This window comes from Mirounga angustirostris, unplaced genomic scaffold, assembly GCF_029215605.1.
Source record: "Mirounga angustirostris isolate CCGP_5_RB_7025 unplaced genomic scaffold, mMirAng1.0.hap1 SCAF_1, whole genome shotgun sequence".
NCBI lineage: Eukaryota > Metazoa > Chordata > Mammalia > Carnivora > Phocidae > Mirounga > Mirounga angustirostris.
Window position 1 is genome coordinate 203,676,298 of NW_026991709.1, and position 16,564 is coordinate 203,692,861.

The following is a 16,564-nucleotide window of genomic DNA, read 5'->3' on the forward strand; positions in this document are numbered from 1 at the left end:
TGTCCAAATCATCAATGTGACGGATAACACATGGGTAAAGATGGCCGAGTGTGTAGTAGTGAAAAGACACGGAAGACAGATTGTCAAAATTGTTGACCAAAGCAAATCCTTACAAGGCAACTCCATTTCTCTCCCATTGGATGGATTTTCACATTTGAGCAGAAAGAAGGTACAAAATTGACCCATGGACAAAAATGCCCCCAGTGCCTGCCTCATCCAAGTCTGGGCTGGGTTTTCCCAGACTTTCTCTTCTGTAGAGAAAGATTCCAGGGCTGGTTCACCAGCAAACCGGAACCCGAGGGAGACCCCAGTTCCGGCTCATTCCGTCCCCCTTTGGGGCTGCCTAGGCAACAAGATGGCATTTCCTTACCTGTTCTAGTTTGAAAATGTGCTGATTGAAGTAATACTGAAGCTGCTCGTTGGCATAGTTGATGCAGAACTGTTCAAAACTGTTCCTCTCGAAGTCTTCAAATCCGAATATGTCAAGGACCCCAATGGACAAGCACTGGGAAGACAGAGAAAACAGTTATTACTGCTTCCGTGGAAGTGACCTGTTTGGTTGTGCGGGCTCTGCGCTCAGCTGAACACTCTGCTGTCACTGCCTTGGAATCTGTAATATGTGAACGAGGGGCTCCATGTGTTCACTGTGCACTGGGTCCTGAGAACTGCGCCCCATCCTGTTCCCTGGGCCTGCCCCCCGGAGCAACCGGCCTCTCCCCTGACACCAACCAAAGCCACCTTGGCTCCCGACATCACGGGCCATCTGCCGAGGGTGTGTGACACTGAGGGCCTGGCCTTCCCCAGCTCTGCTTGGTGGAGCAGACAGGGGTAGGGGCTCTCACCGAGACAGACTCTTCCATGTCTTTCTTGTTGAGGAGGGCGTGGTTGATCCGCAACACGATCCAGTCGAACAGAGCACTGTACAGGGACTTGGCCATGGAGTCACGGGCGGTGATAGCCTGCGGGCACAGGGTGGAGAGTGTCACACCTCAACAACGTGGGCCCTGTGCTGCACCACCCAGAGGTCTTCACTCCCGGGAAAATCAAGGCTGTGACTTTGAACACCCCACTCACTGGACACAACCCCTCTCACTCTGCACGCCACCTGTCTGCTTGGGATGCCCCTGCACACCGAAGCATGAACTATGAAGCTCGGGCCCGGCAGCCTAAGGTTCAGCGAAGTCTTTCTCATGAGCCAGCCCTATTCCTCAGAGCAACCTGGGGACGCTGAGGATGGAACACAGGCTCAGGGAGCGTGCCCGGGCCGGCCCGTGGGAAGAATCAGCCAGGAGGCCGAGCTGGGTGGGAAGCCAGGTAGGTCCCTTGCAGCTCTGGGAGCATCGTGGAGATGCCATCGTGGCTTTTAAATTAAACGCAGTAATGGCTTTTAAATTAAAAAAGAGGCTTAAGGAGGTCTAATTTACATCCAAGAAATTGTTTCTCTTTATATACTCAGATCTAAGTTGTGACAGATGTGCTTGGCTACAGTTAAGATCAAGAACACATGTCTTGGTTTTGCCTTTCCCGGGAGGTTGTGGAAAGGGGGCCCCGAGGGATACAGAACCCTCACACCTGGCATCTGTCCCTCGGCGTCCTGCCCCTCAGGGGCAGCCAAGCTGCTGGGGGCTCAGGTGTCCTGTAGCAACTTTTACAGAACGTTTCAGGGGACCTTTCCCTGTGGGGGCTCAGAATGTACACGGTGCCCACTGAAGATGCCCAAGCAGTTTCTACCACCAGCTACAAATCCCTGCCATGGCTAGGTATTTTCCTGTGGCCATCCAAGCTGCAAGCTGCGAGGCCCACTGCTCTTGAGATGTAAAAACGCAAGAAAAACCCATCACAAGGAAAACATCCTGGCTGGGGCAAAGGCCAGGGAGAGGTGTCCTATCAAGATCCCCGGGATGCACTTAATGGTTGTAAAGGTCATGCACTAGCCTGGGGTGGGGGGTCAACAAACTTCAAAGGCCAGAAGGTCAGTATGTTCAGCTGTGAGGGCCAGATGGTCCTGTCATGATCACCTAGTTCTGCCAATACAGTAGCAAAGCAGCCTAAAAAAAGGGGGGGGGGCGTGGCTGTGCCAATAAAACTTTATTTACAAAAGCAGGCAGGAGGCTGGATTTGGCCTGCGGGCTGCAGATGGCCATCCCCTGCTAGTGAGAACCAGCACGGAAACACCGAGCAGAACACGTGTGGCCTGAGTTCTGGCCCTAGGGCTGAAGTGTGTTGTAGAACCTGCTCTGAGCTGTGCCTAAGCTCACATGAGAACCAGAGACAATGTCACAGCTCTTTCAAGACAGGGAAAAGGCCATCCAGGCCGGCTGTTTCCAGAGCTCCCCCGCAACTTGTGGTTTGCAGCGCAGCGCCCCGCAAGAGCCCAGGGCCATGCTCACCTCGCTGAGACTGTAGGGAAGGATGAGTTTGTCATTGGCTGTCACCGTTTTTCTTTTGGTCAGGACCTCCACCAAGATTTCTCGCTTCACCTGTTTCGAGGTCAAGAAGGGAGAGAAAGCTTGTTGGGCGGGTCCTCACATCCCTGAGGTAAGGCTGGAAGCCCGAGAAAAGTGCCAGGAGGACTTCCAGCAGCCGCACCAGGAAGTGGGCCCAAAGCCCACTGAGTGATGTGCGCTATGCTCAGTGTTTCCGAATCATCACACTCACAAGCTCGGTCGATGGCCCTGGGAGGATGGTCACATAGGCCTGGGGGTCCCTGTGGGCCCGGGTACTGCCTGGCAACCTGCATTTATAGATGTCGCTGTTGGAGTGGGTTCCTGGCCTGTTCCCTCCTGACCGCCAAGCCCACTCCACAAGCCAGAGGCAGTCAGAGTAGGGGCAAGGGAAGCTGCCCAAATCTCCTGGCAGGTGTGCTTACTCGTCCCCACAAACACAACAGACGCCAGGCTCCTGCACGCAGGTACATGCTCTTTAAGAAGAGCCACAAGTGGAATGTATGCTTAGAAAACAGAAAGATGAGGGCAGGACTTCTCAGATCTGGCGCCAGGGACACTCAGGGCTGGATCATTCTTTGCTGTGGGGAAGCTGTGTTGTGCATTATATGACGTTAAGCAGAATCCCTGGCCTCACCCACCACATGACAGTAGCTCCTCTGGGTTGTGAGAACCCACAGATGCCTCCAGACACTGCCCAGTGCCCCCTGAGGGTTGACAAGTCCCAGCGGACAAGGGGATGGCAGGTCCAATGAGCACATGACCTCGCTGATCGAAGTATGGTTTCAAAGGGCCTTTCACATGAGGGGCTGAGAGGGGGTGCAGCCGTGCTCAGGAGGGCGTCCTTGAGAAAGGAGAAAGGGATAGGATGCCCTTGAGGGCATTATGCTAAGTGAAATAAGTCTGAGTAAAACATGTATGATCTCACTGGTATGTGGAATCTAAAAGAACCAAAAAAAAAAAAAACAAAACACCCACAAAAAAAACAAAAACCAAAACCCAAAACACTCACACACACACCCAAACCAAAAAAAAACCCCTCCCAAAACCCCCCAAACTAAACCAAGCTGACAGATACAGAAAACAGATTGGTGGTTGCCAGAGGCAGGGGACGAGGGTAGGTAAACCAGGTAATAAAGAGGATCAGAAGGAACAGACTTCTAGTTATAAAATAAAGAAGTCCCAGAAATGTCACGTCCAGCATGGGGACTTCAGTTCAGAATACCATATGCTGTAACTGCAAGTCGCTGAGTAGATCTTCCAAGTTCTTATGACTAGAAAAACCCGATTCTGTAACCATGTGTGGTGACAGATGTTAACAGGACTTACTGTGGTCATCGTTTTGCAATATAGACAAATATTGCATTTGACGATCATCCTGTCATAATGCCGAAACTAACATAAGGCTGTATGACGACTGTACCTCAATTAAAAAAAAAAAGAAAGAAAGAAAGAAAAAGAGAACCAAGGAAGAGGTGTTGAACAGATTGTGGGGAGGAAGCAGGCAGACAGACCCGGTTTATAGACGCAAGGCCCATGCAGGAAGTTCTGGGTCCTCGCTGGCCACCATGGCCGAGTGCAGGGAGCCATACCTTCAGGAGCTGGGACAGCGTGTCCAGCACCTCAGGGGGCCCGACCTCCAGACCTTCGTCTCGGCCTGTGGCTCTCTTCTTGTACGTGACGTTGCCCAGGTACAGGATGGCTGAGAGGACGGAAAAAATCCTGGGAGAGCAAAGGAGCCTAGGTTGGGGTGGTTTCCAGAGTCGTAAGATGACAGAAGCTTCTAGCCACTTGGGCTGAATTCATACAACCAGCCAAATCCAGTCGGACATATGAAGTTAAAAAAGGTCCAGGGCGCCTGGGTGGCTCAGTCGTTAAGCGTCTGCCTTCAGCTCAGGTCATATACAGGGTCCTGGGATCGAGTCCCGCATCAGGCTCTCTGCTCAGCAGGAAGCCTGCTTCTCCCTGTCCCTCTCCCCCTGCTTGTGTTCCCTCTCTCTCGGTCACTCTCTCTGTCAAATAAATAAATAAATAAATCTTAAAAAAAAAAAAAAAGTCCAATCTCACTGCTTGAGGACCCTTTGTGGAATGTGATTTTGTAGACAGATGGCTCACCTGGGTGGTTTTTTTTTTTTTTTTTTTTTGGTGAGGGGGGTGCTTAAAAATTTTTTTATGGGAGCCTAATATGCATGAAAAAAATGCAAAAAAAAACCTCCCAAAAACCTGCCATGCATAAAAAACAGGCGAAAAAAAGCACACAATTCTTAAGCATATTTTGATAAACTGTCACAAAACATACACCTCCCTGTGATGAGCACTCAGAGCAAGAAATAGAACATTCCTGGGGCGCCTGGGTGGCTCAGTCGTTAAGCGTCTGCCTTCGGCTCAGGTCATGATCCCAGGGTCCTGGGATCGAGCCCCGCATCGGGCTCCTTGCTCCGCGGGAAGCCTGCTTCTCCCTCTCCCACTCCCCCTGCTTGTGTTTCCTCTCTCGCTGTGTCTCTCTCTGTCAAATAAATAAAATCTTAAAAAAAAAAAAAAAAAAAGAAATAGAACATTCCAGGCACTGGAACCCACCCCAGCTCCTGCAGAGGAATGGCTATCCTCGCATCCTAACGCTGTCTGTGAACTTGGTGTCAGTGAAATCATATGTACTTGTATCTGGCCTGTCACTGGAAGACCGTGACGTGGGGGTGCAATGCACGTTCCTGCGTGAACTGGTGTGGCCACACTCAATGCTGCAAGCCAGCATTTCTTAGCCTCTGCCCTACGGACTCGTGGGGCCGGATCATTCTTTGCTGCGAAGGGCTGCGCAGTGCACTATGGGATGCCGAGCTGCACCCCTGGCCCCTGCCTATTAGGTGCTAGCAGCTGTGTCCCTCTCCTCCTTCCCCGATGCAGGATGATGACCAAACATGTCTCCAGACATGGCCAGCTGTCCCGTGGGGGCAGAAGTGACTCTGGCTGAGCACCACTGCTGTGCGCGGAGTCCAGGGAGTGGCACTCTATAGCCCATTACTGGACAGCCTCGGAGCTAAGAATGGTTCTTCAGGTTTTTTTTGGGGGGGGGTTAAAAAAATAAACATGGAGAAGAACACGCAACAGTGACCATCTGGCCCCCGAATCTGAAAACTGGACTATCTGGCCCTTTACAGAAAGTTTGCCCAGCCGTGCATGATATAAAGCGGTTTGTTTAGTTATTTTATTAATTCCCGCTGGTGAGCATTTGTGTGTGTGTGTGGGGGGGGAGGTTCCTAACTTTTTGGCAGTAAATAATAAGGCTGCCATGTGCATATCTTTGAGTCAGCACATGCACGCATGGTGTTGGGCAGACACAGCGCTCGTAGAAACTGCAGACGGTTTTCCAAAGGGGCTGCCCCGATCTGTGCCCTCCGAGAAGCGTGCAGGCGTTCCCTCTGGGTATACCAAACATCGGGCAGGTGTGGCGAGGACCCTAGATGGCTTTCAAAAAGTTTTTCAAAATTTTAATTGTGGTAAGATACACATCATGTAAAATTCACCATCGTGACCATTTTTAAGAGTGAGGTACGTCTGCGCTGTTGGGCAAAAGCCCCGTGGTTTGACATCTCCCAGTGACTAATGACTAATGTTGCTTTTCATGAGCTCATGGTCATCGGTCTGCCCTCCTTTAGTGTCTTAGCTCCCGCTGGGGTGTCAGTCAGCTCTCAGAGAGGGGCCTTAGGTAAGATGTGTGTGTGGGGGGGTCCGTGCAGAAGGTGGGATGGCCGGCCCGCCCACTTACTGCTTCTTGGTGGCTGGGAGGAAGCCCACCATCTCCATGGCCTGCTTGAGTCTCTCAAAGTCATGCTTTAGGTCTTCTCCATCTTCGATCTTCAAGTTATGCTGAAAAACAAAGGCAGGGGCACTCTGGGTATTTCTGGGCTGGCAAGGGCGGCGTGCAAGAGTGATTTTGGCTGGAGCCGAGGGGGCAGGGCTCAGGACACGGGGAATGAATGGGCCCCTTTATGCCGCCTTCTCTGGGCCTCTTTGGAGTCGGGTTTGGGGGCCGGAGAGGGCCCAGGCAGACAGCCTCTGACCTCCCGGTGGCACGTAAACAGCCCGTGGGGAACAGAGGCGGCGTTTGTGGCTGGAACGTGGGGCTGTTTACCTGGTTGAGGTAGAAATAATCTTCAGGCTGCTTGAGCTGAAATTCTTGACGCTCTTCCTCGCTGACGCCAAGTAACAAATAATAAAACACATGGTAGTTCCTGGGGGTCAAAACGAGGAGAAAAAATTCGTTTTTGGACACCACACGACAGCTACTCTTCAAACCACTGCTAATATTGCTGTGGAGCCCACACTGGGGGGAAAAAAAGCACCTCAAATATGTACCAATTTGAGACAATAAGTCGATTCTAAAAACTAAACTCTGAGCTTCTCTGGTGAGTAGATGTCTGTGGATGGGGGGGTGTATTACTCTGAGTAAAAGCCTGGAGCAGGCACAAAAATAAGCCCAAAAAAGGTGGTTTAGGAGGTATGAGCGCAAAGCTTGCAGCCCCAGAGCAGCCTCGATCCTGGGACATCAGCCACGGCCTCCTGTAGGCCCAGGACACCTGCTTCTCTCCTTTGCGGGGAAGAAAGCAGATGTGGTGGGTCACCAAGGAAATTTCCTCCTACCTCTCATCCTTCTCTTGAGAGACCAGGCGGGACTTTTCAAGCAGGTATTTTTCGACAACAGCTCTGTCATTAAAAGAAAGATGAAAGAATAAGATGTTAACATTTTGATAAGAGTTTTCTGGAAGAACTAGAGTAATTTGTTACCATAACAAAGCCAGCTGTGGATTAACTTCCTTTGATACAAGGTAAACACAGGTACCTAAATCACCTTTAGAAATATGGGGCGCCTGCGTGGCTCGGTCAGTTAAGCATCTGCCTTTGGCTCAGGTCATGATCCCAGGGTCCTGGGATCGAGGTGCGAGTCAGGGTCCCTGCTCAGCAAGGGAGTCTGCTTCTCCCTCTGCCTCTGCCCCTACCTCCTGCTTGTGCTCTCACACTCTGTCTCAAATAAATAAATAAAATCTAAACAAACAAACAAACAAAAAAACAACAAAAAAAGAAATACAACCATCCTAAACGTCGCAAATACAACCAATTTAAATGTTGCAAATATAATCAGTCTATGTGTTGTAAATATAACTACCCTAAAAATCACCCTAAGTGTTGCCTTATTCTATGACTGCCATTCATAAAAATAAGGAACTCGGGTTGGCCACTTCTGCTCCCCAGAACAGATGCAGGCTGATCATTGCTCGGAAAGCTCAAGGAGCATCCTGGGGGAACCCCCTCAGGCAGCGGAAACCTGAGTGATTATACCCATGTTTTCATGGACAATATAGAAGGTCACCCCCTGCATTCACCACCTCCTCAGCAATTAAATGTTTCTCCCATTAAAAATCTAAATATAAGCTAACAGTTTCATTTTCTATTTTTTTTTTTTAAGATTTTATTTATTTATTTGAGAGAGAGAGTGAGAGAGAGAAAGAGCACAAGAGGGGGGAGCGGGAGAGGGAGAAGCAGACTCCCTGCTGAGCAGGTAGCCCGATGTGGGACTCGATCCCGGGACTCCAGGATCATGACCTGAGCCGAAGGCAGTCGCTTAACCAACTGAGCCACCCAGGCGCCCTACAGCTTCATTATTGATATAAACCACACATTCTTATTTATGTATGTATGTATGTATGTATGTATTTATTTATTTATTTGACAGAGAGAGAGACAGCAAGAGAGGGAACACAAGCAGGGGGAGTGGGAGAGGGAGAAGCAGGCTTCCCGCGGAGTAGGGAGCCCAGTGCAGGGCTCGATCCCAGGACCCTGGGATCACGACCTGAGCCGAAGGCAGACGCTTAACGACTGAGCCATCCAGGCGCCCCATTGCAACCATTTTTAACTGTCCAGTTGCAGGACATTAAGCATATTCACACTGGCATGCAGCCAACCCCCTCATCCATCTCCAGGACTGGTTCATCTTCCCAAACTGAACCTCTGTCCCCATGAAACACAGACTCCCCACCATTCCACCTTCTGTCTCTATGGATTTGACCACTCTAGAGACCTCATATAAATAGACTCATATGGTGCTTGTTTTTGTTTTTTAAAGATTTTATTTATTTATTTGACAGAGAGAGACACAGCGAGAGAGGGAACACAAGCAGGGGGAGTGGGAGAGGGAGAAGCAGGCTTCCCGCGGAGTAGGGAGCCCAGTGCAGGGCTCGATCCCAGGACCCTGGGATCACGACCTGAGCCGAAGGCAGACGCTTAACGACTGAGCCACCCAGGCGCCCCTAAACCACACATTCTTAAAGTGTGCAACGTGGTGAGTCTTGACTGGGTCCTTTCCTATTTTGTTCCACCAGCTTTACTAGCTGCCACTGACGTAAACTAGAAGCGTGTGAACTGATGAGTTGTGACACATGCAGACACCTGTGTGCCCACCACCATGACCCAGCTTCCTGGGCCCTTGGTCACCCCTCCCTGCCTCCCACCCCCAAGTGGCCACTGATCAGCCCCACTATAGATTAGTTTGCATTGTCTAGAATTTTAAAGAAATATAATCCTTTGACATATATACTGTGTCTGCCTTGTCACTCAGCCCGAGAACTCTGCGATTTAGCCACATCGTAGCGTGTTATCGGAACTCTGTTCCTTCTCGTGGCTGGACACAGCACATCTGTCGGCCCGTTCATCCGATGACTGATGTTTGATGGTCAGGGGTCCACAAGGCTGGATGGCCTCTGGGCCAGGGGCCAGGGACCTCTACAGCCACACTCTCAAAGCTAGCAGTAGTAATGGTGACTATTCCTTGAGCACCTAGTGCCTTCTCAGGAATTAAATGCCCTGAATCCTTCCACCTGGGGGTGGGCACTGTGGCTCCCATCGAAAGATGAGATACTGAAAATTGAAGGGGCCACCTGCTGCCTAGGACCCCACGGGAGGGAAGTGGCCTGGTGGGGACCCGAACCAGGCATTGGCCCTGCTCCCTCCACACCCACTGGGGCTGGAGGGGCTGGGCTTTCATGGGTTCCACAAAGTGTGGGAGCTGGATGGCTTTGCAGGCCACCCTCATTTGAGTGCATCTGGTTTTATAGGAGGGGCAGCTGGTGCCCGAGGGGTGGGAGGCAGACCTGGGGGACAGCACTGGGCCCCTGGTCTGGGGCTTGCTGGATGCCGCCTGCCTCTCTCTCTCTCCAGGACGGCAGTGTCCTTTCTGCAGTCTTGCCTGGGACACATGCACACAAAACAGGCACGGGCGGGTGTCCACGGACTCGGCCGGTGTTCGCTCTGCTTCCAAACTCGTATGTTTTTTTCTATTCCTTCCCCCTGCTAGTAACTATTTTAGTTATTCGTGGCTTGTTCTCCTGGGGAGGGAGGCCCGCATCTGGTTCTAGAATCAGACTCCTGTTAGAATCTCCACCTGTGGCCAATTCCCTGCGTATCAGCGGTGGGGGGAGGGGGGGAAGGAGAGTGACCCCTTACTGGCATCGAGCTGCCATTTGATGACGCCTTTCCCTGATCGTTTTTAAGGCCCCGGCCCCTATCGGGGTTCGTAGGGGGGCCAGGGATCCCCCAACACTAAGCCACTGAACCCACAGGAAGACGAGGCCTTGCAAATTGGGGAACTGAAGGAAGGCTTGGACTGCCCCTGACCCTTGGCCTCCACAGGAAATGGCACTGAGAAGTGTCACCTCCCCAAAAGCAGAACCGGGTCTGGGCCTGCTCTTCCCCAGCTGGCTGTGGCCACTCCCAGGACAGGAAGTGCACCTCCCCCTCGGAGAGTGGGCAGGCCACGGTCATGGGCTGAGGTGGGACTTCCTTTCCTGAGTCTGAGGCCACAGATAGAGGACTTTCAAAAGTTGGTCTATAAGACTCAGCCACCTAGAGCTCTGGCCCAGAGCTTGATGGCCGGCAGAACAGGCTGCACTGGATAGCTGAGGGCCGACCCCTGCTGGCACACTGGGTCACGCGGTGGCCCCCAGAAGATGCGAGTGTGACCTTATTTGGAAAAAGGGTCTTTGGAGATGTAATTAAGGGAAGGCATCTGGAGATATGATCATCCTCCAAGATCAGGGTGGACCCTAAATCCAAGGACAAAGTCCTAAGAAGTAGAAGAGAACACCGAGACACAGAGGAGAAGACCACGTGATGGTGGAAGCAGAGATTGGGGTGATGTGGCCATAAGCCAAGGAAAGCCTGGGGTCACCAGAAGCTGCAAGAGGGCACGAAGAATCCTCTCCTGGAGCCTCCAGGGGGAAGCGCTGTCCTGCCTACGTCTTGATTGCAGGCTTCCAACCTCTAGCACTGTGAGCCAATAAATTCCTGTTGTTCTGAGCCCCCCGGTTTCTGGCACTTTGTTCTGGCAGCCCTAGGACACCAAACAGACCACACAGAGGAGCAAGCTGGGAGCAAAGACTCCCCCGTCTGGCCCACGGCTGCAGAGCCAGCCCGGGACCCAGGAAAACATGAGGCAGCCTTCTGGCATCTCTGCACCCCTGAGGGAGCCCCCAGAACTATAGATGGGGTATAATTCTGTGTCCTGTGCCTGACAAGATACTCCGGGCATCTCCTGCTGGTCAGAGGCCCCGCCACAGGGACAGGGGGTGGCCGGGCCCATGCAGGTGCCCAGCAGCACTGAGCTGGGGGGACGGCTGGATGGTCTGTGGGGGGCTGAGGGGCCGGAGCAGAACTGCCATTTATTGTGGGTTCTCTCCCCCAGACCACTGCCCATTGCAGCCTGGGCAGTGGGAAAAAGGAAAGAAGACAGAGGCTGAAGGATTTGAGAAAACAACATTCCAATTTGTGTCTTGAATATGATTTGTCATTTGAAATGATCATCAGTCAGGTAAGATGGACAGAGGAACTGACATACTTTAGACTCAATCCCTAGGCCCCGCCAGTCCAGGACTTCTCCATTCCTGAAATGCTGGAGCCTTCTCTAGGACTCTAGCCCTGTTGCTCAGGTCTCTTCCCCATGTCGAACATTTAGGCTGCTCAGAGCATCACCTGGAACTGGTATAAATCCTGCTTCTACCACAGACCCTCCCACCAGAATGTGGAGGCAGGGATGATCCCTTTGAGCAACCGCAGACTATGCCAAGATGCCTTCTTTTTTTTTTTTTTTTTTAATTCTGAAAGAGTTTTGTTTTGTTTTGTTTTAAAGATTTTATTTAGAGATCGAGAGAGAATAAGTAGGAGGAGTAGCAGACAGAAGGAGAGGGAGAAGGAGGCTCCCCACAGAGCAGGGAGCCCAACGTGGGGCTCGATCCCAGGACCCTGGGATCATGACCTGAGCCGAAGACAGTGGCTTAACCAACTGAGCCACCCAGGTGTCCCAACTCTGAAAGAGTTTCACTGGTTCATAAGACCTTTGTGTAAAAAAAAAAAAAATACCCAATACATTATGCAGTCTTAAACCATAATTACATTTTTTAACCAAACTGTAACTACCCAGAATATATACTTTTTAAAGAGAAAGAAATGTGGGCGCCTGGGTGGCTCAGTTGGTTAAGCGACTGCCTTCGGCTCAGGTCATGATCCTAGTCCCAGGATCGAGTCCCGCATGGGGCTCCCTGCTCGGCAGGGAGTCTGCTTCTCCCTCTGACCCTCCCCCCTCTCATGTGCTCTCTCTCATTCTCTCTCTCTCTCAAATAAATAATCTTTAAAAAAAAAAAAAAAAAGAGAGAAAGAAATGCTACAGAACCGAATTCTGAAAATGACATTGACTTAAATACTATGACAAAATAGGTAATTCCTTGTAACATTAATTCACTTCACAAAGCTGCCATTTTCTTAAGCATAACTACTGCACAGAGTAACAAACACAATTTCAATGTTATACGTTTAGTTGAAGTGACTGTGCCTCCACCTAAGGAACTCACATTTCTGGCACAAAATGCTGGTCTGTTTTAACTTTCACCAATCAACTTCACAATCCAGTTACCACCTACCCACTCACACATCTACCTAATCCATTCATCCATCCATGGATCCATCAATCTACGAACTCATCCATCTATGAATTTTCCCATCTAGCAATGAATCTATCCACCTACCCACCCAGTCCATGAATTTATTCATCTATCTACTCACCCACCCACGAATCCATCCATCTACCCACCCACCCATGAATCCATCCATCCATCCATCCATCCACCCACCCACCCACCTACCCACCCACCCACCTACCCACCCACAATTCCATCCATTAATCTATCTATCCTCCCTCCCTCCCATTCACCCATCTGCTTACCTTCAGTACTTCCTTGGACAACCACTTCATTTCTGCTACCCAGCCTTATGTCTTCTCCTGGCTAAAGGGGCACATGTTTGGCAACTGCCACAGTCCACATCAACTCTGCCTATGGCATCCCCAGACCCACTGAATTTGAAACCTCATCAAGACCAAGACATAGGTTGGTATGTCCTTGCCTGTTCTTGGCAAACTCCATCACGCTAGCACCTTCAGGTCGTTGTACTTGCTTCTTGGGCACCTGGGCCCAGGCTCGATGACCTGGGGACAGAGGTCCCGCCCCTCCCACACTTACATTTCCCACTTTGACCCACAACTTAGATCTTCACATCACTGACTTAAATAAAACCCACACTTGCCTCCCTGTACAATTCACACATATCTGCAGAGCCACAATTTCCACACTGAGCTCCCAGGCTGGCTCCTCCTCGCAGGGATGCCCAGGACCCCAGGACCAAGGCTGGTGGCCCACAGCTAGGCGGCTGCCAACTCACCCTCGCACGATGCCACTCTCCAGGTAGTTGACCTGGATGAATTTCCCAAATCGGCTGGAGTTGTTGTTGTGGGCCGTTTTGGCATTTCCGAAAGCCTGTGGGGAAAACAAGAGCAGGTTTTCAGGTCGTGAGGATGAAATTTCTACACGCCGCAGTCTGGAGCCTTGGAAGTCCCCCTGGGCATCATGGACACTCGTTTGCCTAAAGTCAGCCAGTGGCCCTGATGAGCCTGGTAAACACAAGGCGTGTAGCCCAGGTGTGCGCCAACATACTTTATTACCTCTGTGTTTGGGTTGTGTGAGGGGTTCAAGCTTTAAGCCTCAGACATGAAAAATGCTAATCAACGGCTTTCTTTTTCCGTTATAATTGTTCGGAGGGTGAACTCTGGCCCATGGGCTGAAATCCAGTCCACTGCTTATTTTTGTATTGCCTGTGAGCCAAGAGTGGTTTTTACATTTGTAAATCGTTCAAAAAAAAAAACAAAACAAAAAAACCCCCAAAACAAGAATAGTACTTCCTGACACATGAAAATTCTATTCACATTTCAGTGTCCATAAACGAAGTTTTATTGGCACGCAGCCAAGCCTGTGCATTTATGGATCGCCCATGGCTGCTTTCTCACTCTAGCAGCAGAATAACCATGATAGAGACCGTTCTGGCCTGCAAAGCTGAACATATTCACTGTCTGGCCCTTTCCAGAAGAAGTTTGCTGGGCCCTAAGCTGATGAGGGCTCTGGGCCCCAGGGGAAGAGGAGGCTGATTGAGAGGGAGCAGATGTGGAGATAGGTCCTGGCCTGGAGGGGTCCTGCGATTCTGTGAGAGGACAAGCCGGTTCACAACACAGTTTTTTTTTTTTTAAAGATTTTATTTATTTATTTGACAGAGAGAGACAGCAAGAGAGGGAACAAAGCAGGGGGAGTGGGAGAGGGAGAAGCAGGCTCCCTGCCGAGCAGGGAGCCCCATCTGGAGCTTGATCCCAGGACCCTGGGATCATGACCTGAGCCTAAGGCAGACGCCTAACGACTGAGCCACCCAGGCGCCCCTCACAACAAATTTTTTGATTGGGGGTGAAACTGGCATAAAATACAATTAACCATTTAAAAATAAACGGTTCAGTGGCATTTAGTACATTCACAATGTTGTGTAACCATCACCTCCGTTTAGTTCCAGAACATTTCCATCACCCCAAAAAGAGACCCCCATCCCCATCAGCTGTCACTCCCCATCCCCCCTCCTGCCTCCCCCAGCCCCTGGCAGCCACCAGTCTGCTTTCTGTCACTATGGATTTGCCTGTGTGTGATATTTTGCCTAAGTGGGAGCATACAGTATGTGGCCTTTTGTCTTGCTTCCTTCACTTAGCAGGATGTTTTTGGGGTTCATTCTCATGGCGGCATGAATCGGGGCTTTATTTCCAATATATAGAGGAAAGGATGCACAGTGCATGGAGTCTGTGACTCACTGGGGTCCCCCCTGGGCCTCCTGTGTGTCCACAACCCAGATTAAGACAAAGAACACACCCCGCTCAGGGCCTTGGGGTGCCCCTTCTCCATGAAGTACCCAACACCCCGGAGAGGTGAACAGACAGGGAGAGGGTATGATAAAGCCTTGGGGGAATGCAGGGCAGGGAAGGTGCTGGGGGCGGTTTCCCTGTTTCGGGGAGCAAGTTGCTGGCAGAGGTGGGAGCGGTGGGGCGGGCAGGGGAGGGGAGAAGGGCAGAACCGATCACGGGGCCTGGTGCTCAGCTGTCCAAGTCCTTGTGGCTCCAGGGGCCAAAGAAGGAGTGACATGGGGGGGGGTGATGCCCCACTCACAGAAAGGGAAGCTTGGTGCCCACGAGAAGGGCCAACAATGTTCCAGTTTGAGAAGGCTGAGCTGTGTGGGAGGCTGCATAGGCATGAGGACAACGGAGAGGAAGTGGCAAGGCCACTGTCAAGGTTTGCAGGGTGGGGACTGAGCGTGGATGTCCGAGGGTCCGGTGGGGCAGAGGGAGGAGGGCAGGGTGGGGAGAGATGGCCAGGCCTGCAGGGAACTCAGGATCCAGGCTTTTCTTTTCTTTTTTTTTTTTTTTTTTAAAGATTTTATTTATTTATTTGAGAGAGAGAGAATGAGAGAGAGCGAGCACATGAGAGGGGGGAGGGTCAGAGGGAGAAGCAGGCTCCCTGCCGAGCAGGGAGCCCGATGTGGGACTCGATCCCGGGACTCCAGGATCATGACCTGAGCCGAAGGCAGTCGCTTAACCAACTGAGCCACCCAGGCACCCAGGATCCAGGCTTTTCTTAAAGGCTTCATTCTGCAGGGAAATGAATGCAGGTGGATCACTGATCAGAGCTTCTGGTGTGGCAATCTGAAGGCAGAAGCCCCACAAAAAAGCGTCTGCTGGGAGGCAGCCCAGGACGCTTCCTTTGAGAATGGCTCCGTTCCGCAGAGCTCAGTACCAGGATAGTGGTACGTGGCTGGCGTGTGTGTATGTGTGTGTGTGTGTGTGTGTGTGTGAGAGAGAGAGAGAGAGAGAGAGAGAGAGAGACAGGGCAAGAACTTCCTGCCCCACTGTCCCAGGATAGCGGCACCTGGCTGGCGTGTGTGTGTGTGTGTGTGTGTGTGTGTCACAGGGCAAGAACTTCCTGCCCCACTGTCCCAGGGGCGCCAGACCCCAGGAATGGGCCCTGCTGAAGGAACTGAGGCAACGGCCAAGTCACCCAGCAAGAGTGTAACAACGAAGGAGGAGCCCCAGAGAGGCAACCTGGCCGGGAGGTGCACCGGGGGCGGGGGGATCTGCTCAGGGCAGGGTGGTGGCCGGGCACTTTCAGTGGGGAGTGGGTGCCACGTGGCCTTATGGAGGCAGAACCCAGTGTGAGGAGGTGCGTTCCCGAGTCAAGACAGCGGCCGCAGAGCCCCCTTCTCTTCTTCACAAATGCTTCCTTAGGACCTGTTGTCCATTGCCAGGTTTTGAAAGTCTGGAGAGTTGGATTAAATACAGGGGCTCTTCAGCCAATGGGAACGACCACGTCCTGCGATATGTGACCAAGCTGCTGGCCAGTGGCTGGGTGACAATGCTGGGAGCCAGGCCTGGGTCTGCCTGGTCGCCCAAGTGCCTACGGAAGCCGGCGCAGGGTTCCCAGCCTCGGCCCTGCTGATCCGTGGGGCTGTCCTGTGCACTGTGGGGTCCCGAGCCTCCACCTGGCAGAGGCCGACAGCATCTGCGACAATCAGAAATGTTCCCAGAGCTGGCTGAATTGCTGAGTAGCGCTGCTATATACAGACGGAGGTTAAAGGGGTCTGCAGGGTTGGGTGGTCAAGGGCTCTTTGGGCCCTTCATCCTGTCGTGAGGACCCCCATGGGCACTATAAGGCCCGAGGAATCCT

At 51.8% G+C, this 16,564-nt stretch overlaps 1 protein-coding gene across 13 annotated transcripts in view; it reads right to left on the reverse strand.

The window, feature by feature from the left end:
• Positions 1-16,564, reverse strand: part of MYO9B (myosin IXB) — an 88,884-nt gene that overhangs the window by 29,911 nt on the left and 42,409 nt on the right. For all 13 annotated transcript variants that reach the window (XM_064598170.1, XM_064598153.1, XM_064598158.1 and 10 more), the window contains exons 3-10: positions 13,203-13,297; positions 7,083-7,145; positions 6,574-6,673; positions 6,208-6,308; positions 4,037-4,166; positions 2,391-2,480; positions 843-959; positions 371-505 (exon numbers count right to left, since the gene is read on the reverse strand). In XM_064598170.1, the coding sequence (XP_064454240.1) occupies positions 371-505; positions 843-959; positions 2,391-2,480; positions 4,037-4,166; positions 6,208-6,308; positions 6,574-6,673; positions 7,083-7,145; positions 13,203-13,297 (831 nt within the window). The remainder of the gene's footprint in view (positions 1-370; positions 506-842; positions 960-2,390; positions 2,481-4,036; positions 4,167-6,207; positions 6,309-6,573; positions 6,674-7,082; positions 7,146-13,202; positions 13,298-16,564) is intronic.